At 35.0% G+C, this 27,928-nt stretch overlaps 1 protein-coding gene across 5 annotated transcripts; it reads right to left on the minus strand.

Moving 5' to 3' along the window:
* Positions 1-469: 469 nt before the first annotated feature.
* On the minus strand, positions 470-27,383 carry LOC108335112 (choline/ethanolaminephosphotransferase 1). 5 transcript variants are annotated; one of them, XM_052869095.1, is made up of 21 exons: positions 27,156-27,383; positions 24,899-25,076; positions 17,719-17,913; positions 17,298-17,307; positions 17,140-17,190; positions 16,784-16,861; positions 16,083-16,158; positions 15,969-15,991; positions 15,787-15,887; positions 14,862-14,956; positions 14,694-14,762; positions 13,359-13,428; positions 9,713-9,776; positions 9,598-9,638; positions 9,402-9,486; positions 8,371-8,433; positions 2,095-2,153; positions 1,933-1,985; positions 1,045-1,117; positions 791-837; positions 470-677 (listed from the first exon to the last, which is right to left on the minus strand). In XM_052869095.1, the coding sequence occupies exons 3-20, from the start codon at positions 17,853-17,855 to the stop codon at positions 816-818; spliced, it is 1,170 nt and encodes a 389-aa protein (XP_052725055.1). In that variant the 5' UTR covers positions 17,856-17,913; positions 24,899-25,076; positions 27,156-27,383; the 3' UTR covers positions 470-677; positions 791-815. The 5 variants fall into 5 exon arrangements, with proteins under 5 accessions (XP_052725055.1, XP_052725054.1, XP_017426541.1 ...); XM_052869094.1 differs by having other exon boundaries at positions 17,719-17,916; XM_017571052.2 differs by lacking the exon at positions 24,899-25,076.
* Positions 27,384-27,928: the final 545 nt, after the last annotated feature.

A 27,928-nucleotide genomic window follows, 5' to 3' on the forward strand; every position in this document is an offset into this window, starting at 1 on the left:
TAGGATTGAGAACACTGATATAAGGCTGTGATGCTCGTTTAATGCTTTTACTTTTATATTCATAATAGCATTTTCTAATTTTATGTTATATAACCTTTTAAATGTCGAAGAAATGTATAAAATCTTTAATAAATGACATAATTAGTAACAAGTTTTCCTCTGCAACATCACAAAAATGGATCGAAATAATTAATGTAACCTTTTCATCAAGGACTAAAAACTGAAAAGGAGAAAAAATTGAGTGACTAAACAATTTAGGCATTTATCCCAAAGAGAAGCACTCAAGTCGAAGTTGTAGACAAATCAACGATGTAGCTAATGAAAACACTTCTATCTCTTCATAACGCAACTCAACTCTTAATTTGTAATTACATTTTAAAAATTGCCAATGAATATTTTGGTAAGGTTTTCTTAATGTAAATAATTTTCTTGTGATTCAATTACTCAAATAACCATATTCAAATATATATATCAAAGGATAATATGCAGATTTTTTTGTCATATTCAAAATTAAAATAAATATTTATAGTGGTTGAATTCAAACACTCAACAAATAGATCTCCTAGTCTATCTGTGAATCAGCATATAATTACAAGCTCCAAGTTAGTTCAAATTTGTCAAATAAAGCAAAATTAGTACTGACCAAAGCCTGGCCAGAATTTGGCTTGACTTGCAAGCTGAAAAGAACAAAAAAATTATAACGACTCAGCAAGATAAATCGAAAAGAAAACTATTACTTTATAGATTGAAATTGACAATTTAAAATTCAAAATCACTAGTAAAGGCATACCGAAAGGAAATTCTGGGTAGTAGATTCAAGCTTCCTTCCTAGTTATCCTGCAAGTGTACAAAAGTAAGAGTTAGTATCAGAGGCCATTGTTCTTGAGAAAAATTGCTGTATTGACAACAGCAAGGATCGATCGATGTAAATAGCATACAAAACAATCTTTTTTCATATGAACAAACAATAAATTAGACTTCATACTGGAAATTATTTAAAGGGAGTAACAAATGCCAAATTCTACATGTATATGGTAATTTTACCTGAAACAATATATTCCCAGGGCATTGGTAATTTCATGAATGACTGATGTGGCAAAATGCAAGTAAAGTGCCACTGTGTTCATAGAAACAGAAGAATCCTTAAGTAAAACAAACAGAGTCATAGGGATAAAGTATAAAGAAATTTACTCCACCTCAAATGTTAGGCCAAACAAAATTTAACTCAGTACAGCACAGCAATGCTGATGTATCAATTTCTCATGATCGAAATAGTTTGTTAATACTTGATAGTAATTTCTTAGTAAGATGAGCTTCTTTATGTTACAAGCACAACAATACAAACCATAATCATAAATAAACATCTGATACAAAAAGATTGATAGCCAAACATTGGTGTGTGCTACATATTTGTGGTGTCAACTCTTTTTTGATAATTTCAAAAAGTATTTTTGCATTGGAATATCTGAGGATTTTGGAGATGGTGAAATTATTTTTACCATTAATATTGTGGAAAATAAATAAATATGTTCAAAGACAACCAAAGTAGTTATGTTATTATAAAGTCTACTTAGCCAATTTATGGTGCTCGTCTAAGTTCAGGTTATGGCGCCTTTCTGTTTCCTTTTTTCTATTGTACTTTTTTCTTTCTCTTTTTAAAGAATATTTTTGCTTTAGAAAGTAATTATTGAACACTCACAAGCTAATCTACACCTAGAAAGAGAAACAGAGAGAAATGCAAAGATAGATATATGACATGACAAAAGATAGAGAGAAATAACGAGTTTCTTGTGAATTGTAGGAACTACTATTTAGGTGTCAATATATGACTAATAATTCACTTTCCTAACTCCTAATAAAAATCAGAAGTGTCAATATATAACTACAAATTCACTTTCCTAACTACTAAGAAAAATGAGAAGGCATTTATACCTGAAAATGCACAGTAACCAAGAAGAACTAGTCTCTCATCTAATAAAGGAACCCTGCAAAGATACACACACACACATATATAAACGAGTTTTAGGATAAGAAGCAAACGAACATGAAAAGAATCAACTAATGAAATTCAGAATGAAAAATCACAGTACATACCCGTCATTCAGCCTTGATGCAAGGACATTAGCAATGGCCAATGGGAGATACACGAGGGACTGAACAAGATAAATAATACCTAAATCAATTATCTTAGTGTAATACAAACAATAATAATCAATCACTGAAATGGAATCATCTAAATGTTTTCTGGCATGTTTTTTGTAATTCCACCAATGATGGACAATGATCATCAAGATTAATCTCTACACAATAATATAATGTTATACCACTAAATACATAATCGATAATCTAAAAATTTATTATATAGAAATTCAATCCAGAAATTTTCCCCCAAAAATGCGTGACTTAAACTTTTATCTATGAAAGGATTTTTACTGGAATTTTAGAGAAAGAAACTCTTTATATGTTTTTATTATCTTCACACTAAACACATACTTATACAATAATGAAAAACAGTAATCAACCATAAACAGTAAATAGTAGGCTCCTATAGAGTCTATATCTAAAAACATATTACATTTCATCACTCCCCCTCAAACTGGAGCATATAAGTTATATGCCCCAAGCTTGGAACATATGAATTGAATTCTAGGCCCCCTTAGAGATTTGGTCAACATGTCTCCGAGTTGTTCATTAGAATTGACAAATTCAGTAACCAGTTCCTTTGACAACAATTTCTCTCTAATAAAATGACAGTCAATTTCTATGTGTTTCGTCCTCTCATGAAACACAGGATTGGAGGAAATGTGTAGAGCTGCTTGATTGTCACAGTACAGTTTCATTTGCTCATTTTCACAAAACTTCAATTCTTGAAGAAGTTGTCTAATCCACACAAGTTCGCATGTAGTTAGAGCCATAGATCGGTATTCAGCTTTAGCACTAGATCGAGCAACAACGTTCTGTTTCTTACTTTTCCAAGATACAAGGTTCCCACCAAGTAAAACACAATATCCTGTAGTAGATCTTCGATCAATTGGACTACCAGCCCAATCTGCATCACAATATCCTTCGATCCGAGTGTTTCCCTTGTTCTCATACAACAGTCCCTGTCCTAGGCTTCCTTTTATGTATCTGAGAATGCGAAGTACTGCATTCCAATGATCAACATGTGGATTTTGCATAAATTGACTCACAACTCCAACTGGATAAGAAAGATCAGGTCTTGTTATGGTAAGATAAATGAGTTTTCCAACTAGTCTTCTATATCTCTCTGGGTCTGAGAAAGGTTCACCCTGATCTGTCATTAACTTTTGATTTGGGTCCATGGGAGTGTCAATGGGCTTGCAATTTGTCAGACCTGTTTCCTCTAAAATGTCAAGAGCATATTTCCTTTGTGAAATGATGACACCTTCTTTTGACTGTGCCACTTCAATACCAAGAAAATATTTTAGACGACCCAGATCTTTAGTTTGAAAGTGATTGATCAGATGATTCTTTAACTGATTAATTCTAGTGATGTCATTCCCTGTAATAACAATATCATCAACATACACCATGAGATAAACACATTTGTCAGGAGAATAGTGACCATAAAACACTGAATGATCTGCCTCACAACGTTTCAATCCAAATTTTTGCACCACCTGACTAAATTTACCAAACCAAGCTCGAGGTGATTGCTTTAAGCCATAAAGGGAACGACGCAACTTACAAACTAATCCAGACTCCCCCTGAGCAACAAATCCAAGAGGTTTCTCCATGTATATCTCCTCTTCCAGATCACCATGAAGGAAGGCATTTTTAATGTCTAACTGATAAAGAGGCCAATGACGAATGGCAGCCATAGCAAGCAAAATACGAACGGTACTGGTTTCAGCCACAGGAGAAAAAGTATCACAATAGTCTTGGCCATAAACTTGAGTATAGCCCTTAGCTACCAGTCGAGCTTTAAGGCGATCAGTTTTACCAGTAGGACCAACTTTAACAGTATAAATCCATCTACAACCAACAGGCTTCTTATCAGGAGGAAGAGGGACAAGATCCCAAGTGCCATTGTGTTCAAGTGCCTTCATCTCATCAACCATGGCTTGTCGCCATCCAGAATGAACAAGTGCCTCATGAATATTATTAGGAACCTTAGTCGATGATAATGAGGAAACAAAGGAGAAGTATGTAGGAGACAAGTTATGATAACTCACAAAATTATAAATAGGATATGGATTGCGAGTAGAACGAATACCTTTCCGGAGGGCAATGGGCCAGTTATCATCTGAATCAGTAGAAGGTGAAGATGATGAAGGATCCATGGTCTGAGGATCTGATGCAGAAGGATCTGAGTCTCGAGGATCTTCAGTGTCAGGAGTTCGAGATTGGGTTCGACGCTGATATGTGATAAGAGGTGGAGGAACAATGTTATTTGGATTTTGATTTTGATGTACAGAATCAGGAATAATTAGAGGATCACATGTTGGTAAAGGAAACATTTGTTGAACAGAGGAACGATCCTCAATGGAGGAAGGGAAAAAAGGTGTATCCTCAAAGAATGTGACATCAGCTGACATATAATATCTCTTGGTCGAGGGAGAATAACATTTATACCCTTTCTGAAGACGAGAGTATCCTAAGAAAACACACTTGATAGCTTTTGCTGAGAGCTTATCAAGACCTGGAGAAACATTATGAACAAAACACATACACCCAAATACACGTGGGGAAACATGGTATAAGGTGTCGTTGGGAAAAATGACAGAGTGAGGAATTTTATTATTAAGAGAGGAAGAAGGCATCCTATTGATAAGAAAACAGGCAGTGAGGACTGCATCACCCCAATGATGTACAGGAACATTAGTATTCAACATTAAGGAACGTGCAGTTTCAATGAGATGTCTATTCTTTCTTTCTGCAATGCCATTTTGTTGTGGAGTGTGACGACAGGTTGACTGGTGTAAAATTCCTTTGGAAGATAAGAATGAAGAAAATGCTAGAGAGAAGTATTCCTTAGCATTATCACTTCGAAGAATTTTAATTGTCTTCCCAAATTGGTTCTCAATTTCAATAAAAAAAGACTTGAATATGGACAAAAGTTCAGATCTCTCTTTCATTAAATAAACCCATGTACATCGAGAGAATTCATCAATAAAAGTTACAAAATAATTAAAACCAAATGAAGTAACACGACTTGGTCCCCAAATATCTGAATGAATTATTGAAAAAGGAAAATCACACTGTGTCTCAGATCTTTTAGGATAGGAAGATCTAACATGTTTTCCTAATTGACAAGATTCACAATCTAAGACTTGGATGTTTTTGAGACTTGGAACCATCATCTTCAACTTGAACAAACTTGGATGGCCTAGACGATCATGCAAAAGTTTGGGGGATGAAGTTGTAAAGCAGGAAACAGAGGAATGAGGTTTTAAGAAATAAAGTCCTTGAGACTCATGTCCTTCTCCAATCAGACGACCTGTCCCATGTTCCTGTATAACAAAAGAATTGGCCGTAAAGGTTATGGAACAATTTAAGGTACGAGTCAACTGACTCAAAGAGATTAAATTGTATGGACAATTGGGAACATATAATACAGAATTTAAACTTAGTGAAGGAGATAAGGAAACTGTTCCAATTCCCTGAGATTTCACTTTCGATCCATTGGCAACGGTAATGAGATGAGGAATTCTTGGAGAAGACAATGAAGAAAATGAAGGAATGTTACCAGAGATATGGTCTGAGGCACTTGAATCCAGAATCCATGGATTATGACCTTCCACAGATTGAGATAGGCTGGCTGTAGGCACACTAGTCATGACAGAGGATTGGCCAGGATTAGAAGGTTTTCCAGACTTGTAACGTAAAAATTCTTCATATTCTTCATTTGAAATTCTGGATTCTAGATCATCAGATTTAGAAGATAACATTTGTCTCGAGTATGGCCTAGTTTCTTACAGTATGTGCATTGAGGAGGAGGACGTATGCTACGACCACCATGTCCTCGGTTGCTTCTGCCTCCTCCTCTTCCTTGTGGCACTCCTCTTCCTTGTGGCATTATCATAGCTGATGTTCCAATAACATCGATTGAGTTCTCATCTTTCACCAATGGAGGTACTCGAAGAAGTCGAGTAACCAAACCATCCATTGAAGGGATTTGATCACCAGCTAAAACTTGATCACGTACATGATCATAATCGGAGTGTAAGCTTCTCAGAATTAGGACCATGTAAAACTTGTCAAGCTTTTTATTGATCCCTTCTAATGAATCAGCTACAAAAAAGTTCTTTAATTCTTCTACAGCGCCCGAGCCTTTGCTATATGAGAAACCATGTCATGGTTGACTTGTTATAGAGAAGCTACTTTTTGGGTTGCATCAAAAAGACGTTGTACATCATTAGCAAAAATATCTTCTGCCCTTTTCCAGAATGATGAACATGTCTTATAGGGTCTCAAGATATCTAGAACATCTTGCTCCACTGACTGCCACAAAATTGCGCATAACTGAAAATCCAATTTTTGCCATTGAGATTTTTCTTCATCTGGAACCATAGAGATATCTTGTTCAAGATGATCATGGTGTCCTTGACCAAGAAACCATAATTCCACTGCAGAAGACCAAGATAAATAATTTTTCCAATTGAGTTTTGCAGATGTAATGATAGGAGTTGCAGATAGAGAGGAATTAATTCCAGTAGTAGATGCCATTACAGATCTGGAAAATGAACCATGCTTGGATAGATATTCAACTATTGGGATTGGGAGAGAGAAAACCCTAGGTATCAATTACACCCCCTAAAACAGTGAAGTAAGGTCCGTTTTAGGCTCAGGAGAGTGAGGCGAGCGGAACCCTAGATGCGCGGTGAAATTCCGACCAGCGTAGGGCGGCGCGTGAACAGTACGCGCGCGAGATTTGGCGGGTTGCGGCGGCGCGTGAGGGAGATGCAGGGGCGGCTACCACCAGGGTTGGGTCGCGCTCACGGAGGCGCACAAAACCCCTATTTTTTTCTGAGAAAATGAGGTACCGGCGGCGGCGGCGACGGCGGCGACGGCGGCGATGGCGGCGACGGCGGCTGGTGGTTGACGGCGTCTACAGAAGAGAGCCCTGGTGGTTGGCTCTTGATACCATTTTGGAGAATTTAGAGAAAGAAACTCTTTATATGTTTTTATTATCTTCACACTAAACACATACTTATACAATAATGAAAAACAGTAATCAACCATAAACAGTAAATAGTAGGCTCCTATAGAGTCTATATCTAAAAACATTACATTTCAACAGTGTAATACAAACAATAATAATCAATCACTGAAATGGAATCATCTAAATGTTTTCTGGCATGTTTTTTGTAATTCCACCAATGATGGACAATGATCATCAAGATTAATCTCTACACAATAATATAATGTTATACCACTAAATACATAATCGATAATCTAAAAATTTATTATATAGAAATTCAATCCAGAAATTTTCCCCCAAAAATGCGTGACTTAAACTTTTATCTATGAAAGGATTTTTACTGGAATTTTATTCTTAAACGCTTCAAAGAAAATATCACTGACATGTTTGGCGTTGAAGTTTTCCAGTTTTCAACAGATTGGTTTTACAAAAGCCCTACAGCCATCGAGCTTCAGCTCAATTGGTTGTTAATGGATCAATATTGATGACTGAATAACAAATTTGAAACTTGAAAAATAAAGATTTTCATTGAATAAGAGGGCATTGTTATGAATCAATATTTGATGTGTAGAAACTAAAATTACTCTAGTGCCACAAGAAAAATATCATTACAAATATTAGAAAATGGTTTTGGAGGCAAGCAATGACTAGTTCCCCTCCTTTAAGACGGTCAAGATGATCATCAACAAATCCCGCTAATTTGAAAAGTATACCATTTACATACTACCATTGAAGAAAAAGAGTGTATTTGAATAAAAACTCCGAACATCCATCCCTAGCCATCATGCTCTTGTTTACATGACAGATTGAAATACCACGGTTTTTCTTCAAAGAGAAAAAATATAAATTGAATGCTGAAAAAGTGTACAGAGGGGTTGCTGAAATGGTGTTTTGTGTCCATAAAGGAGGCTGCATATATAGGCTAATGTTAATCATTCGATGCAACAGTTTCTCAGTAATCCAGACACTATTGGAACAATAATACTCATAACCTAAAGGATATCGAGAATCTTAAGGGATTGAGACTCGTACAATCTGAGTTTTATAGTTATAGTAAAACATGTATGAAAGAGAAGTCTACTGAAAGAGTGGGTAACTTTTGGCTCGCGACATCATTGTGTTTCAATAGTTTTATAATGAGGACAACGGATAAATCAAGTGTCTTAATAAAGTAATTCATTATGTAACATTTACACAAAACATACCATGCACATGCCAGTTTTTAAACCCTTAGGTTCGTCACATAAATGAGCCAAAATCATCCTTCCCTGCAAAATTAAGCTTCCCTCATAAAAATCAATAATACATGGAGTTGTATGTATAAGGAAGCTAGCAGCAATATATATAAAAGGTTCTAGAACAGACTGCAAGAAGATGAATTTGTGCTTACTAGGAATATATCTTTCAAATTCATGATTTGTGATGTAAACAGGGATTGGGATAAAAATATCTTAATATCTCTTTAGTAATTAGGAAACATATCCCTAGAATCTACACATTCATCTTCAGCACATTTTGTTTCCTTTTTTAAGAGAATGTGATTGTTATAGGAGCTAAGAATGTAATTATTATGATTGTAACTAATAAAATATTTCTTTTATCCCTCCCGTTATTTCCACTGATACCACCTCCAGCTGCTGCCAGCCTTGAAGACTGGTGAGACAAAAAGTGTTTTTTTTCCTCAATGGTTGAGGTGAAATTAACTCCTATGGTGGGTTCCTACCGGTTTGATGGTCGAAACTATTTGCAGTGGAGTCAATACATTCTGAGGATTCTAAAAGGAAGGTCAGGATTAGACCACATCAATGGTGGAGAATCGGGGTCAAATGAACCTAACTTTTAGGTTTGGGATAATGAAAATTCACTAGTGGATGTGGCATTCCATAGTCCCGAGATAAGACAAAATTATATGTTTTATACCTCCGCTTAAGAAGTTTAGGATGACCAAAATAACACATGGTCTTTGAAAAAGGACTTTGCTGGCTGTTATATGACAATGAAAGAATAACAGACCGAGTTCTCTCTATTATAATATATACTGGAATTATTATAATGATCTTCCAAATGTGGTAGGTCCCTACCGATGCAAATTTATTTGCAGTGGATTCAGTCTATTTGGAAGAATATATTATAATAATCTTCCAAACGAGGCATAAAAAAGTCTGAATGCTGCTATAAAAATTGAAAATAACAAGAAAAGCCAACCATTTTTCAAATTTAAATACAACTGCCATACCACAAGGTATCCAAAAGTAAGTCCTGTCCCAATAACAACTAAATGTGGATATCTCCCCATGATGTCTGATGGTGACAAATAATCCCTGCATCAAAAATCAGCCAAGTGTTTATAAGAAGTAAAGAATAATGGAATAATGTGCATATGTTCAAACAAACTGGGTAAAAATTTGATGCATCTTGAGTTGAGTTTATACCACATAAGAACTCCTCCCACAAGTACAACAAACGGGTAAAGCTGCCCAAGAACAAACACATTAATAAAGCATCCAGATCTTAGAAGAACATCATCATATGGAAAAAATATATTACCATTGCCAGTGCAAGTGGCATGCTTCCATTCCTTGCCTTCACAACCTTATAGACATTAGTAACACTGCATGTAACAAAAAAATAATGTTGACCACCAAATAAGCTAAGTAAAACAGCCTACAGAAATACCAGGATCATTCTGTAATTAAATTGGTGTAAAACTTTAACCTAATATCATATACGCAGATATTTGTAGGCTAATTATTATCAGATTCTAGATGTGATTTAAGGTACTGAATTCTGCATACTCTAAAATAACACCAAATGATCATAACACGAAAGAAGAATGTCATAGTACTAGAAAGGATTGATTTGAAAGAAAGAAGACTCTTATTCAGTTAATTAATTTGAAACAGTAGAACAACTTCTATATATAGAGAACTCAAACCCTAAAGTAATAATTACAAGAAATTTCTAGAATGTGCTAACAACTTCTAACAGATTCTAGTAATACATTTAATATCCTACCAACAACTTTCAGTATTGCATTTAATATCCTACTAATAACAAGACTAAACATATCTTGAGATTATAGGGTTTAAGGAAGTAAAAAATGAATAGACTCTAAATACTAGGTTAATAGATTAATATGGGGAAATATAGTGGTACAAAGCACTTGGCCCTATTTCTGTAAAGGTATTTAAGTTGCTTTAAAGCCTCATCTCTATTCACAAGATCTTGTGCAACCACTTCCACTAATGTTTCTCCCATGCTAAATTTAGCCCAAATAGGTGTTGATCTTCCAAAAACCACTTCAAATGGGGTGCAGTATGCAGCTACTAGGAAACTATTATGCCAATATTCAGCCCAAGGTATAAACTCTGCCAAATGGCTGTTCAAAACAAAAGCACCTAAGATAAGGTAACCAGTATTCTATAGAGTACCTTGGTTTGCCCATCTGACTATGAGTGGCAAGTTGTACTCACATTCAATGTAGTTCCCTGTAATCTAAAATTTATTTCCAAAATAGACTCAAAAAAATAGAATCTCTATTGCTTAAATGGAAATTGTCCCCATCTAATGACTCCCTTAAGAAAAATCCCAGCTATAGACCTTCTAACTCTCCATATTTACTTAATTTGTCCAGTACTACCAACAATACATAAAAAGTTTTCGATTCACAAAGACCCACTATAAAATTGACATTGATCTCATATGTTTGTAGAAATATGTTAGAGATATCACATTGATTAAAGATATTGTCAAATTATAGTCTATATAAATGGATGCAAATCTCACCTTACAAGCCAAGTTTGTAAAGTTGAATTCACTTTCTAAATTAGCATTAGAGTCTATCCTATCAAGATTCATTGATCCTATCATGCCATTACCGAGCCATTTTCGGACCTTGATTAGAGATATGACCAAATTATAGATACAAGAGGGTGCAAAGTCAATTTTATATTGTTGAGTTACGCTTAAAGTCTATCCTCTAAAAGAAAGAGTAATGGCTACAATAACCATGTTGTCTATGGGAGTCAAGCTTGGTATTTACTTCCCTATTTTACATGATAGGCCACTACATACTCCGTCATTTTTTAACATATGGGGGTATTAGTATGGTCTTACATTAAACAGATTTGTCCCTGATTTGATAATAATTTGATCTACATCTCTTGGCAGAGGGAGTCCTTTAATTTCTTGAAATAATATTGCATATTTGTGTAAAACATTTTTTATTTGGGTTGCTGACAACTTCCTCTTCATAAACTAGAGCTTGGACATTACGTCAACTTCCTCTTTAGCCTATTTCTTTAGAGCATTTTATAAGATATCATTGCTATGGATGGACTTGGATCTCCTTGTAGTTTGATACTGTACCATGCATGTTAAAGTTTTCCAATTTGTTCCAATCTTCCCTAAAGTCACCAACCATGCCACACCAAGAATCATATCCCCTCCCCCCAATTCAGACAAACACCAATTTCCAAACTGCACACTCATTCATGCTACAGCCTCGAGTAGGTTCTCTATTTCCTTCTCCTAATCTTACATAATGGGGCTCGGTTGCCTTAGGCAAGATTCCCCAACTTTTCATTACCTTGCTAGATATGAAACTATGACTAGCCCTACTGTCTATCTAGGTCATAATTTCTTGACCCTGCAATTTTCCTTTTAGCTTCATAGCTTGTGGTTGTGTTCTGTCATGCCACCTGCTGAACATATTGAAAGATTCATCCATTAACACGCCATCTTCCCTAAAATTCTTGTTTATATTATCTTCCTCTTCCATCATGGTTATTTCCCATCGTTGTTCACCTCTTCCATCGTGATTATTTCCCCATCATCACTCACCTCTTCATCCTCAGCCAATATTATCATCCACAAAGGTTTTTTCAGGACATTCAGGTACCTTGTATTGAATGTCATCGTGGCAGTGAATCCAAACGGTTTGTTGTTTAGATGAACAATGGTACAAGTAAACACCATCTGAACCAGAGCTTCCACTCGAGGTAGTTTACAATGTTGAAGGAGTTCACACTTGAGAGAGAGATTGTTGAAGTTCAAGTATGCCGGAGCCCTCTGTTGTGTAAAAAATAAGTAAGGTGAGCAACATATAAATGAAAATGACCTACAAATCCACTGTCTGATGGTTTTGGTTGAAAGTGGTGTCAAACTCCCTTGTGTGTTGACTCATGACTGATTGGTGACGATTATTTGGTGTTTACCCCCCTCGGATTTTCCAACATTACTGCCAGTGTTACCATTATTATTCCTTTTTCTGCTATCTATAGGAAAATCCGAGTACATCTTCATTAATGAATCATAAGTCAATATACAAGAAAACATGACATCACCTTTAACTAAAAACATTAAAGCAATCAGAATAGTTAGTCTTTCTCACATATATGTTGCTCAACTTACCCATTTCTACACAATGTAGGGCTTCAACTCAAACATCAATTCCAATGGGTAGCAATAACAATGAAGGTGGCAACATAGTGATGGTTGTTGTAATGATAACGGTGATGATGATAGTTTGAGTATATTATAAACACAGCAGTTCTTAACAGCTGTCACTAGAGCAACTCTTATAAATAGATTTCTATAACTGTCGTTAAGAAAAAATATAACTCAGTTAATCTCTTTTGTCCTTTTCCTGCTTTTCAGTTTTCTACATAGTATCAGTGCTTAGTGATTCTTATGGCTGACTCGAACCCTAATTCTATCTTATCAAAGATAGCAACAGTAACTAAACCAATTTCACAAATATTTTTCCCTGTTTTTTGAAAATGAATGCAAAATAGATTCCTAATCAAGATAAAAACCATTCCAGCTGCTTTTTTTGCTGAACACATTTTTGTTTTGAAAATTGCATTTTAAAACCAGAAACTCAACCACCCAAGACCGCCACCTGACTTAAAGTATCTAGACAGTAGAAAGAAAACTATAGGAAACTATAAAACATTTGAAATGATACAATATAGGAAATTATTTTCTATATTCAAACTACCTTGATCTCAGTTTCACTCCATCAATGCTGAGCATAACTAGTTACAAAATAACAACCAAATGATATATAGTTCAACATAAATGAAAATATGAGATATCAGAGTTCGAAATAATTAACAGATTTTGGGCCAAGAAGAAGGGAGTATTGCACATGCTAAAAATGTTGAACATTAATAATTTTAGCTGTACATACTTGCATGTAACTGTCGGGGTAACACCAAAAGCTATCATCAAACACAATACAGCTTTGAATGTTGGGATTCCTGAAACGCACATAAGAAAAATAAAAATCAAGTTACTAATCCAAAACAACTATATCTAAACCAACAATTTTTATTACAATATACAGTACAAGCAAATGGAACCCACTTTGATATTTGAACCAAACAACCTTAACTTCATTACACCATATTTATTAGACAAGTACGCAAAAATGAATAGATATGATTGTGATTGGCTGGCTTCTTTTGTCAGTTTCAATTTATATGCTTGTGTTATTAATAAAGAAAGTCCATTTTAATTTCAATTTGTTTCTTGTTTCTAAAATTTTGCAAAGGAGATGGGGAAACAAGATTTTGTTATTTTCACCATTTCCTTGGCAATTTCCTGAAAGTAGAAAACAAGGTGAAAAAAAGTAAATAATTTTTTAATAGTAATAAAAACATATAAACTGAAATGAAAACTAAAAAACAGAGATGCACCCCACGTACTATTAAGTCTTACTAAGCAAAGAATGATCTACTCAGAACTATTGATTTATGATACACGGATAAAAATACAACATGTTTATCTGATAAGAAGGAAGAGCTAAACTGCTCTAAAATACAAAAAATCTATAGTTAAAAGACTGAAAGGTAACATTAATAGTTTTCCCACTTTCCATAGGTAAGAAGAGAAAAAGATTGCATAATTGCATTTATATGACCTAAACATGTAATAAACTAAATTATGACCCTACAAGTGTCATCATCTCATTTTAACAAATTAAAACAATAAACTAAATATTATAAATATTATTTTTAATATTCTAGGACCATGCTATAAAATCTTTGAACCATTTTATTTTTCGTCTTCAAAGTGTCCCTATACTCATTATAGATGCATATTGTCCGTACTTAACAAAAAAAGATGCCCAAAAAAGTTAATGAGAATTCAAGACTTCAACTAAAAAGCTGTAACTAAATCTGGCAAATTTAAAGAGTCCAGTTAAGCGAATGCAGATGATTTATGCACACAGTAAAATATGTTCTTTATGGCTATTTACCCAAATACAAGCTCATATAACACAAGCAACATCAGTGCTGACCAGGACATCTTGTCATATGGTAATGAGTGAACATGAAGAATTAAATGTTTGATTGAAAATGAGGCCATATTGCAGTAAATATAAAATTGCTTCATGTAAAAGACAAACAACTGTACAAAAAGTTCTCCCCAAATACAAAAAATTGCATTTTAGGTGTTATGTATAAAACTTGGAAAAAGGTATAACAACTCCCAAAATACCATAAAATGAAGAATGTCTTACCCTCAAGATAAGGAAGCCAACTTAAAAATGGCAAAGACTTTCCAAATGGCTGAGCCCACCACTCAGCACCTGTATAATAAAATAATAATAAATAATAATAAAAACAACATACACAGGATTCTTATGAAAGTTAGTAGTTGTGTGTGTAAACACAACAAAAGTCCATACCCACGATACCAGTGAAAAAGTGACAGATGTATATTATCATCAAACCCTCTGTGGGCCCATTTATAACGGGCAGTATAAGTGTATTGGTGAAATAGCTGCATCCAAAAAAACATTTAGAAGAAATCAATATCCTAGTCTGTCTAACAGCATATGCAAAATATGGTGTTAAAATATAAGGTTAAATATGTTCTTAGTCCTTGAACTTTCATGCAAAATTGAATTTTGTCCTTGTCCAAAACTTTGTACCACTTTCAACCCCATACTTTTCGAACGAATGGATAAAGTCCACATCAGACAACGATGTTAAACATTTGAAGATGTGGCAAATGGCATTGCACAATGGATTAAAGTTGTAGGTCCACATGGCTGTTTTATTGTTGACATAGTGCCCCTCAGAGCTTAGTGATGGTGGACCTAGAGGTGGAGGTTAGGATGGAGGGCAGTGGATAAGGTGGTGAGGCTGGTGGGGGTTACAAGGTGGTGGTTATGGTGGTGACCCTCACGGTGTTAGTGGTTATGGAAGCACCCAAAAGGCCAATGTGAGAAGCATGTCAACACTTAAACAGTGTGGATATACAATTTTAATCCACTGAGCAACGCCATATGCTACATCATTAAATGTTTAACGCGTTGATTGACACAGACTTCATTAATTCATTAATAAAATACAGGAATTAAAGTGATACAAAGTTTTGGACAATTACGCAATTTAATTTCAAATGAAAGTTCAAGGACTAAACATATTTAACCTAAACTATATAATCATGCCAAATTTTAAAATTTGTGATTTCACACAAGGGAAGAAGCCAGCTTAAGAATACGAAATATTTCATTACAATACATGAATACAAACAGGGCATTGCAAAACAAAATACTATCATATAACATATCATCTATCATATATTAATTGAACATGATAACTTACTGCTCCCAAGTTGCACCATAAAATGTAATTGCAGATATTAACCACCACCAGAAAGTACCTCTTCCACACATGGCTGTGCTCCCAAAAGCCAATGATTCAAACTGAAAAGAAGTTATCATATATGACAGTCTTTAATCTCTTCCAATCACTTAAGAGTAATAGCCAAAGTTAAAGAGACATACCGTACAAGCAAGTGCATCACACCCTGCAAATAAAGTTGAAAATTTCTTCATTAATAACAATAAGGTAAGCACAATGAAAAACAATCAAGTGAAAAACACAAGCAAGAAAATCACCATGATCAAAGAGCTCTCCTAATGGGCTTGAGGAATTTGTTCGTCTAGCTTGCTTCCCATCAACAGCATCAAATGTCTGGAGCACCGACACACACAAACATATAAGAAACCAATAAAATAACTATTGCAAATAATGGAAACTTGGTCAAGTAGTAAAGATCTTCCATGGATAAACCATATGACTATTGCTTAGCTATGTGACATAGCCTGCTCATGGAACAACTAAAGATAGTAAGATATAAATAATCAGAAAGGCAATGTTGAAAACATTAAAAACAAAGAGTTCGAATATTGATTACTTTTTTTGGAAATTTCACTGCAATATGAAACAGAAAGTCAGATGTAAACATGTTTCATAGTCAAGGGTAAAATTTTTAAAAATCCTACAATCATAATATAAAAGGCTTCAATAGAACCATTGAACCACTAGATTTGTACATCTAAAAGATTCAGTAATTCAAATCATTTACACTCGTGAAACAACACCATTATAATCAAGATTCGAGAAACTAGTAGAGGCCAAATATCATGCGCTTCAAATGAGATCACGATTCAAGGCAACTGATTACCACATCAGTAAAATTTATCTCGCTTGGTTGCCATCAGGGCAGCAAAACAGGGCTACCCAAAATAAAGATTGAAACCAAAGTCACAGGGACCCAGAACTTCGCAAGTACCGCACCACAAGTATTTTATCCTACCTGGTATAAAAACAGAAGTAGTCCATGGGCAAAATGAACCCATCTTGGAGGAGCTGAGTCCAAATGTGGAGAGTATATCTGAAAAATAAATAAATAAATAAATTTATGTACAATGTATCTAGGAATTCACTGTTTCAATACAGCCACTGTATAAAAATTTATGTACAAAAGAAATTATCAATAATGCATGAAAGTAACCAACAATCTTAAATATGATTAATATACTGGTTTTAAAAATTGCAAATTTAATTCTATCATTTGACAAAATGACAAATAAAGTGGAGCATTGCGAACCTATAACTGCTATGACTTTAATTTTGGAAGTAGGAAGAATTATGGACTCGAGTTCCACTTACATAACCAATCAATGCAGACACTAATAAGAACATAAATCCCATAAGAGTTATCTGCAATCAAGAAATTTATAAATTTATTAGCACCAATTTAAATGCTTAAGATAACAACAGTAAAAACAACAGGTGACACTACAATAAGAAAGGAGGTAAAGGTGTACCATGTTTGGACTGCAAAGATTTGAAGAATGCCGATATATCATGATAAATTAAACAAAAATGTATGAGTCAGTGTATTCAGAAGTCAAAAGCTAAAATTACAAAAGTAAAAATAACTATTTTGTTGCTAAAGAGTAAATGATACTCTTATGAATAAGAGTGCATATATAGTTATAGCCAGAAATTTGTGAACTGACAATGACACTATTCAGCTACAGTAACCCTAAAAAACAATATTACTATTATTATAATAAATATTTATAAGAAAAGTTACATGACTTTAATAAAAACACTCAATCTGCTCAAATGAAGTTCATAATCTGATTTATCCTTCTTGAAGTAAAGAGATATTTCTATATAAACAGATAAAGAAGTCAACATAAAGAAATAACTTAATTTCACTCAAATGCTAAGAGTACTCACGGCATCCATAGGGGGAAAAAATTAACAAAGCGAGTCCAAAAGGGTTGCAGTACATATTTGGCCACGTAGGAATGATCTACTCCACTATATTTATATTTGTGCAAAGCTGCAACACCGTGAGACCCAATATAACCCATTTTCTCTCTGATATAAGTCCAAAATAAGCTTCAAGGATATCCCAAGCCTTAGCACAACCTGCTGAACTTGGAAAAAGAACAATTAGACCAAATAAATATAGGAATCTGCATGATGCCCATTTAAAAATTGACAAAAGATTGAATTTGAAGATAAAAAAATCAACTTGAACGAATTTGAAAGGAAATCCAAAATGCAAAACGATTAACTGACAAAAAGCCAGAATTATAAAAGTATTTTACACTGAAATAGGGGAAAATAGATTAACTGCAAAATAGTACTTAGCAGCCATATTTAAAACAAAGTGCTTAAACTATAATAAGTAATGAAGTGGAAAACCAAGTTTCGTATTATTTAGTCAGGCTAGCACGTCAGGCTTTAGCACACTTAACATAAACCAGCTTACGATTATGTAAAGTGAACATTGTAATAGTTGTTTTGACAATGAAGGCAAGCTTCATTGGCTAATGTATTTTGAAAAGTGAACACAAATATGGTCAAATATTTTTCTATTAACTTTTGTTGTTTTCATTTGCTAGTCCATTATTTGATACAGCATGTACATTTTAACACTTCTTACAGTGTCACCTTGTCTTGCATTTGGATAAGAGATTTCAAAAATTCCAAGAAATTGAAATACATGACATTTGAATTACTTGTAAGTTGTAATTAAATTCTCTTCATTTTCTAAATATTTTGTTTGCATAGAGTAATTAAAATATCTTACATTTCAATTTTATTATCTGGATAAAGTAACTGAATTTCTCTTTTAAGATAAAATTTCAAATCAACCGGTGTTCTACAACAAAGCAGTAAATATCTAAAAGAACATAAAGACACAACTTATAAAATATTAATTACTGAATTGAAGGTTTCTGTCAGGTTTTATTAACATATAAAAAATGCTTGGAGACAAAAATATGGAAGTGAAAGCTGAATCAATACATTGCAAATAAAAATTAACGAAAAATTCAGCTCACTAGTAGGAATAAACATAATTTTTCAGCTCAATGCAAACCCAGTGATTCTCTTTTCTTTCAAAAGCATAAACCTATTAACTTCAAAGAAAAAATACCCACCAAAAGGAATACACTCAACAACACCAAATTTGCATGATCTAAACAAACCACCCACCCAACTTTCTCAAAAACAAAAACACAAAGTAAAATGTTCATAGTTACAGCAACTAGACAACATAAATACATGCCATGAACTACAGAATCCAAGCCTAAACCTCACAAGCTTAGGCTGACACCCAATTGTGTTATAACCTCACATGAAATGGAACTCAATCAATACCTCTGAAAGCTAAAACCCAAAACTCGCATATAAGATTCCATAGTTCTTACAAAAACACCACTCGAAAATGGAAAACAAACATGAACACGTTCAAGAGCAAGATCAAAAGGGGAACTTTGACCTGATCCAAAAAGGAACAAAGCTATACAGTGATATCCATTTTGTTGAAATGTATTATGCATATGTTACTGTGTAGCTACTGTGTAGCCCAACTTTGATGGTTGGGATTAATTCCCACCTACTACATACTCTATTTATAGAGTATCACACATTGTAATATATCATCAAAGAAATAAAAACTACTTATGTAGTTATTTAACATGGTATCAAGAGCGGGACAAAATCTGGCTTCTGTCATCTCCATCACCATCGCCGCCGTCAACGCCGCCGTCACCGCCGCCGTCGCCACCGCCACCGCCGCTGTCCACCGTCGCCTTTCCTCCGGCGAAGTCAAGGGTTAGGTTCGCCCTGAGAAGCGCGACCCAACCCTGGTGGTCGCCGTCTCATTCGTCGCCGCACGCTCCCACACGCGCCACCTTTCTCCGGCGACTCTCAGGCGCGTGCATCTCACGCGCCACCCTCCCGGTGTCAGAGCGACACCGCGTCTCCACCAGTCGTCTCGCCTGAGCTCCCTGAGCGTGTTTAGGCACTTCGTTTTGTGTTCTGGTGTTTTTTGTTCAAGACCTAGGGTTTTTCTCCCTAAAGCTATTTGTCTCTGTTTCAGTTTTTTTTCAGATCTGGAATGGCTTCTTCTGGAATTAATTCTTCCTTCTCTGCAACTCCTATCATTACATCTGCAAAGTTGAATTGGAAAAATTATTTGTCATGGTCTTCTGCGGTGGAATTATGGTTTCTTGGTCAAGGACACCATAATCACCTTGAACAAGATGCATCTATGGTCTCGGAGGAAGAAAAACCCCAATGGCAGAAACTAGACTTCCAGTTATGTGCTGTGTTGTGGCAATCGGTTGAACAAGAAGTTCTAGATATAATGAGACCTTACAAGACTTGTTTCTCTTTTTGGAAAAGAGCTCAAGATATTTTTGCTAATGATATACAAAGACTTTTTGATGCAACCGAAAAAGTATCCTCTCTCAAACAAGTCAATCACGATATGATTTCTCATATAGCAAAGGCTAGAGCTGCAGTAGAAGAATTAAAAACATTCTTCGTAGCTGATTCATTAGAAAGTATTAACAAAAGACTTGACAAGTATTACATGGTCTTAATCCTTAGAAGTTTGCACTCTGATTTTGATCATGTCCGTGATCAAGTTTTAGCAGGAGATCAAATCCCGTCAATGGATAATTTGGTTACTCGACTCCTTCGAGTACCTACTTTAGTGAAAGAAGGGAATTCAACTGATGTTATTGAAACTGCAGCAATGGTAGTTCCACAAGGAAGAGGAAGAGGTAGGAGTACTCGAGGAGGTCGTGGAGGTCGTGGAGGTCGAAGTGGGCGTGTGCAATGCTCATACTGTAAGAAAATTGGCCATACCCAGGAAAGATGTTATTCTTTACATGGTTTTCCTGATAAAACTGTGCAGGTGTTTAGATCTGATAATCCAGAATCTAAAATTTCCGATGAAGAATATCGAGAATTTTTGAGGTACAAATCTGAAAAATCTACCAATCTTGATCAATCATCCTTAATGTCAACGGCATGCATTTCTCAAACTAGAGAAAGTCAAAATTCATGGATACTTGATTCAGGTGCTTCAGATCATCTCTCTGGTAACCTTCCTTCATTTTACTCCATTTCCTCTCAAAAAATTCCTAATTTAATTACTGTTGCCAATGGATCCAAAGTAGCATCTCAAGGAATTGGCAAAGTTTCATTATCTCCTTCCTTAAATTTAAATTCTGTTTTGTACATTCCTCATTGTCCTTATAATTTAATCTCTTTAAGTCAATTGACTCGTTCACTAAATTGTTCCGTAACTTTTACTGCAAATTCCTTTGTTATACAGGAACATGGAACAGGACGTCTGATTGGGGAAGGACGTGAGTCACGGGGACTTTATTATCTAAAGCCTAGTTCATCTGTTTCCTGTCTTTCAACTTTATCTCCTAAACTTTTGCATGATCGTTTAGGTCACCCAAGTTTGTCTAAATTAAAAATGATGGTTCCAAATCTTAAAAACATTAGTGTCTTAGATTGTGAGTCTTGTCAGTTAGGGAAACACGTTCGATCTTCCTATCCAAAGACATCTGAGACACGATGTAATTCTGCTTTTTCCACTATTCACTCTGATATTTGGGGACCAAGTCGTGTTACTTCCTTTGGTTTTAACTATTTTGTTACCTTTATTGATGAGTTCTCTAGATGTACCTGGGTTTATCTAATGAAAGAGAGATCTGAACTTTTAGACATATTTATGTCATTTTTTAATGAAATTCAGAACCAATTTGGAAAGACAATTAAAATTCTCAGGAGTGATAATGCCAAAGAATATTTTTCTAGTAAACTCTCATCCTTTTTATCATCTAAAGGAATCTTACATAGGTCAACATGTCCTCATACTCCACAACCAAATGGTATAGCTGAAAGAAAGAATAGACATCTCATTGAAACTGCATGTTCCCTGATGTTAAATACTAATGTTCCTATTCATCATTGGGGGGATGCTGTCCTCACTGCCTGTGTTTTGATAAATAGGATGCCTTCTTCTTCTCTTGATAATAAGATTCCTTACTCCATAATTTTTCCACACGATCCTCTATATCATGTCTCTCCACGTGTGTTTGGGAGTACCTGTTTTGTTCATAATGTCTCTCCTGGTCTTGATAAACTTTCTCCAAAGTCTATTAACTGTGTCTTTTTAGGATATTCTCGTCTTCAAAAAGGATATAAATGTTATTCTCCCTCAACAAAAAGATACTATATGTCTTCTGATGTCACTTTTTTTGAAGATACACCCTTCTTCACGTCCTCTAAGCAAGAATGTTCATCTGTTCAAAACATGCTTCCTATCCCATCATGTGATCCCTTAGTCATTCCTACTTCTCCAGTTCCCAATCACACTCAAAATGCAGATGACATTATTCAACCACCTCCTCCCTTGCCTGAAGATCCTCGAGACTCAGCTCCTTCTTCACCAGATTCCCAGACCATGGATCCTTCACCCTCTGTTGAATCTGATCAGGCTTGGCCTATTGCTCTTCGGAAAGGTATTCGATCAACTCGTAATCCTTATCCTGTTTATAACTTTTTAAGTTACCATCGTTTGTCTCCTACCTATTTCTCCTTTGTTTCCTCTCTTTCTAACATCAAAGTTCCTAATAATGTTCGTGAGGCACTTGATCACCCTGGATGGCGACAAGCCATGATTGATGAAATGCAGGCACTTGACAATAGTGGTACTTGGGAACTTGTATCTCTTCCTCCTGGTAAGAAACCTGTGGGATGTAGATGGGTTTATGCTATTAAAGTTGGTCCTACTGGTGCAATTGATCGGCTAAAAGCTCGTCTAGTAGCAAAGGGATATACTCAGATTTATGGTCTCGATTATTGTGATACATTTTCTCCTGTAGCCAAAATCAGTAGTGTTCGTCTTTTTCTTGCCATGGCTGCCATTCGACAGTGGCCACTTCATCAACTGGACATTAAAAATGCCTTTCTTCATGGTGATCTGGAAGAGGAGATATACATGGAGCAACCTCCTGGATTTCGTCGTGCTGCTCAGGGGGAGTCTAATTTAGTTTGTAAATTACGTCGTTCACTTTATGGTTTGAAACAATCACCTCGAGCTTGGTTTGGTAAATTTAGTCGTGTTGTGCAACAATTTGGATTGACACGATGTGAAGCCGATCATTCAGTATTTTATGGGCATTCTACTCCTAACAAATGTGTTTATCTTATGGTCTATGTTGACGATATTGTGATTACAGGAAATGATGTTGCGAGAATTGCTCAATTAAAAGATCACTTGTTCAACCACTTCCAAACCAAAGACCTAGGTCGGTTGAAATACTTCCTTGGTATTGAAGTGGCACAATCAAAAGAAGGAGTCGTCATTTCACAAAGAAAATATGCCCTTGATATTTTGGAGGAAACAGGTCTTACAGATTGCAAGCCTATTGATAGTCCTATGGACTCAAATCAAAAGTTAATGAGAGACCATGGTGAACTTTTCTCAGATCCAGAAAGATACAGAAGGTTGGTGGGAAAACTAATATATCTTACTATAACAAGACCTGACCTTTCCTATCCAGTGGGAGTTGTGAGCCAATTTATGCAAAATCCACATATTGATCATTGGAATGCTGTAATACGCATCCTTAGATATGTAAAAGGGAATCCAGGACAAGGAGTGTTATATGAAAATAAGGGAAGTTCTGAGGTAGAAGGATATTGTGATGCAGATTGGGCTGGTTGTCCAAATGATCGGAGATCTACCACAGGATATTGTATACTCCTTGGAGGCAATCTTGTATCTTGGAAAAGCAAGAAACAAAGTGTTATTGCTCGATCTAGTGCAGAAGCAGAATATCGTTCTATGGCCTTGGCTACCTGTGAACTCATGTGGATCAAACAATTCCTTCAGGAATTAAAATTCTGTGAAAATAAGACTATGAAGTTGTATTGTGACAATCAAGCAGCTCTTCACATTGCCTCCAATCCAGTGTTTCACGAAAGAACAAAACACATAGAAGTTGATTGTCATTTCATCAGAGAAAAGCTATTGTCCAAGGATCTCATTACAGAATTTGTCAGTTCTAATGAACAACTTGCAGATATTTTGACTAAGTCTTTAAGAGGGCCCAGAATTCAGTTTATATGTTCCAAGCTTGGTGCATATGATCTATATGCTCCAGCTTGAGGGGGAGTGTTGAAATGTATTATGCATATGTTACTGTGTAGCTACTGTGTAGCCCAACTTTGATGGTTGGGATTAATTCCCACCTACTACATACTCTATTTATAGAGTATCACACATTGTAATATATCATCAAAGAAATAAAAACTACTTATGTAGTTATTTAACACATTTAAAAGCAATATTTCATAAGAAAAAAATATCTCAATAAAAAATAACTTTTTTTAGCATAGGGGATGCTTCCAAATTGATAGAAGGATGTGCAAATGCAGAAAAGCAAAATGAAAAATGAAATGCGTGGCTGAAAAGAAATGAGAAGGGTTAAACTTCTTCTAAACACATGGAATCATTCAAATATAAACCGTGTTCCTTTGTTTGGTTTTCAAAATGTATATTTTTCCAAACATTGTTTTCTAACCGTTCATATTTTTTTATTCCTAACTTTTTATTTTTTAAAAATTTAGGCATGAGAGACTTGTTTCAACTTTCAAGGAATCAAATATAGAAGTGGAAATATTTATTGAAATTATTTTAAAAATACCTTCATGGGAAACTAAGAAAAAAGAACTCAAAAAATAAACAAGATAAAGTGGATTAAGAATTATTTATTTTAAGGTTGAAAAAAAAATACCAAGAATTTCAATAATAGGTAGAGTTAGTATGCAGGTTATGTCTACAATGAAAATAGAGTATTTTGAATATTAAATTAATAATATAAAATCAATCACTTTTGATACAAGAGATCATCTACACATTGAAATCCACCACTCACTCCATTGTATACCAACATCAAAAAATTGAAGGGGGAAAATACCAAGGCAATTTTCACCAATGGATAGCTACCACACAAAAACATGACACCACATTCAATTCAAAAACCTTAGCAATAGCTTTATGGGTCTATCTCACTTATACATCAAATGATACCTTGTATTGAATGTCATCATGGCAATGAATCCAAACAGTGTTGTTTAGATGAGCAATGGTACAACCAAGCAACATCGTTGAGTACTTGTGGACAAGAGCTTCCACTCAAGAGGTAGTTTACAATATTGAAGGGACTCACTTGAAAGGTAATTTCTTGAAGTTCAAGTGAATTGAGGTCCTACATTGTGTAAAACTGAGTAAGTTGGGCAACATATAAATGAAAATGATCTACAAATCTATTGCTTAATCGTTTTGGTTGAAGATAGTGTCAAGCACTCTTGTGTGTTGACTCATGACCGATTGGTGAAGACCTTTCGGATTTTATCCCCCTCTGATTTTCCAACATTACTACCATTGTTACCACCATTATTGTTTTAGCGAGCATCTATTCGAAAGCCCAAGAACATTCTCATCAAGGACTCATAAGTCAATATACAAGAAAACATGACATCAAATCGAAAACCTTGAGACAATCAGATTTGTTAGACTTTCTGACACATGTTGCTCAACTTACTCATTTCTACACAATGTAGGACTCCAACTCAAACTTCAAAAACTTCAATAATGGTGGCAATAGTAATGGTGAAGGTGGCAGTATTGCGATGGTTATCTTTTTTATGATAAGAGTGATGATGATAGTTTATGAGTATATTGTAAACAGAGCATCATTTCACTGCTTTCTCTAAAGTAGATAGTTAGATTGTGCACAGCCTTCATTAGAACAACCCTTATAAATAGAGATTCAATCTCACACTTCTCACGTTGGCATTTTGGGTGCCTCCATAACCACCACCACCACTGTCACGACACCCTAATAACCACCGCCTTTGGGTCCACCATCACCAAGCTCATTACCTCCAAGCCCGCCACTGTAATCCCCACCAACCTAACCACTTTATCCACCAACAAGCCCTTCACCCTAACCCCCACCTCTAGGTCCACACACCATCACTATGCTCAAAGGGAGCTTTGGTCAGTTTTAATTTTTCTCTATCCGGCAAATTTGAACTAACTTAGAGCTTGTAATTATATATTGATTCATAGATATAATGGGAGATCTATTTGTGATGTGTTTCAACTCAACCACTATAAATATTTGTTTTAATTTTGAATATGACTAAAAAAATCTGCATATTTTCTTTTTTATATATATTTGAATGTGGGTTAGACATGGTTATTTGAGAATACAAAAATAGAATTGCAAGAAAATCATTTACATTAAAAACATCTTACCAAAATGTATCATCCTTCATTTTTACATCCCAAAAGTATATTACAACTACTGTCATGGAAGCTTTTTAGTGCTATTGAATAATTAGGGCAATTATTTATGTATACTGGTCTTTTGTGTAGATTAGTTTCAAATACCGCTAAGATTTGGTTGTTTAACCAGTTCGGTCCATTATCTCTTAGTATTGGGGTATCAATTCCTTGCTTGTATAAGGGTTTTATCACTATATGAATATAATATTCTTTGATATGCTCTGTAATTAATTGTCTTGATATTTAAGGGTATTGATTCCTAACATTGCTTAATATCTACTTCCTTTTCTACCGTTTTAATTACGTATTCCTCTTTAAATAAATCAGTTACTTCAGCCTTATACATAGTAAATATTTCTAATTTTGGTAGTGTCCATTTATTTAATGGGGATTCTATTTCTGAGATTATATGGTTATTTAGTTCTTCTTCACTTCTGCCTACGTCATCTACATTTTTTTTCCTTTGAAAGGCTTACCAACGGAGTCACTACCTCTCCTTAGGGCTTACTACCGTAAACACCTATCCTGCCGACCAACACTTAGTTTTTTATTTGGATCGTTCTTTGTCTATTTTATTAAGTTTTATTCTTAAAGAGCCGAAGCGAAAACAGAGTAAATTCAAACACAGAAGCCTAAAACAACCAAAATCCCCTATATTCCGCCTAAAACAAAAGCAGAGTAAACTCAAGCACAGAAACCTAAAACAACTAAAATCCCCTATATTCCCCAAAATCTGGCTCTGATAGCAGTCGGTACCAGATCGACAGCGGAATAGGCATTTAAAAGCATGATAAAGATAATATATAAAAACCACACAGAAAAGAAAAACAATACCAAAATCTTATTATCCAAATACTAAAAATAAAGCACGCAAGTCAATCAAAAAAATCGAGACACACAAGGCAAATAAACAAGAGAAAGAAAACAGCGCGTGGGATCTAGAAACCTCACTATAATGGTTATAAAAACAAAAACTAACAGGAATAATTAATACCTTTTTGTATTAATTGATTAAATTGCCGCAACGAAATACGCTGTAGAGACCTTAATCATCCAATACGAAAAATCAGAGAATCTGAAATTCCAAGAAACAAAACGAGTGAAGAATTGAGAGAGAGAAAGCGAGAGGCGTTGAGCGAAACCCTAGAAATGAAAACGAGCTAGAATTGAGAGCGAGCTAGCGAGAGCGAAGTGAAAAGACGGTCTTGCCCTTGTCTAGTTTGCGGGACGTATTATTTTCACTTTTCTTTTTAATTATGTTTTATTTTTGTTTCTCTCCTTTAATACAATTAGTTTTCTTCTTACGGGTGACACATTCTCACTCCATTAAGATCGACAAAAACATATATATTGTTTTCTCACTTCGGAAAAATATTTTAATAATTCGATAAGGCACTAATATAGTCTAATAAGGCACATGGAGTAATACTTCATTCGAAAGTTAAAAGTTAGAAAAGTGAGTAAGGTGTTACTCAAACAATATGATATCTCCACCAAGCTATCTAAGTTTTCCATACACCTTAACAAATTATTTGGATTTTTCACTGAGCTACTTGAGTTCTCTATGAACCTTATCAGGTTATCCGAACTTTTCACCATATTATTCATTTACCTTATCAAGCTATTTGGACTTTCCACTAAGTTATCTATATGTTTAGTCGACTTGGGGACACAATATACGTGTCTTGTCAACCTAATAACTAGGCTGGAGACATGGCACACTGTTTGCTATTGAGTTATCTTACCGACCAAGGGAAGCAGTACACA

This window comes from Vigna angularis, chromosome 10 (genome assembly GCF_016808095.1).
Source record: "Vigna angularis cultivar LongXiaoDou No.4 chromosome 10, ASM1680809v1, whole genome shotgun sequence".
NCBI classification, from domain to species: Eukaryota; Viridiplantae; Streptophyta; class Magnoliopsida; order Fabales; family Fabaceae; genus Vigna; species Vigna angularis.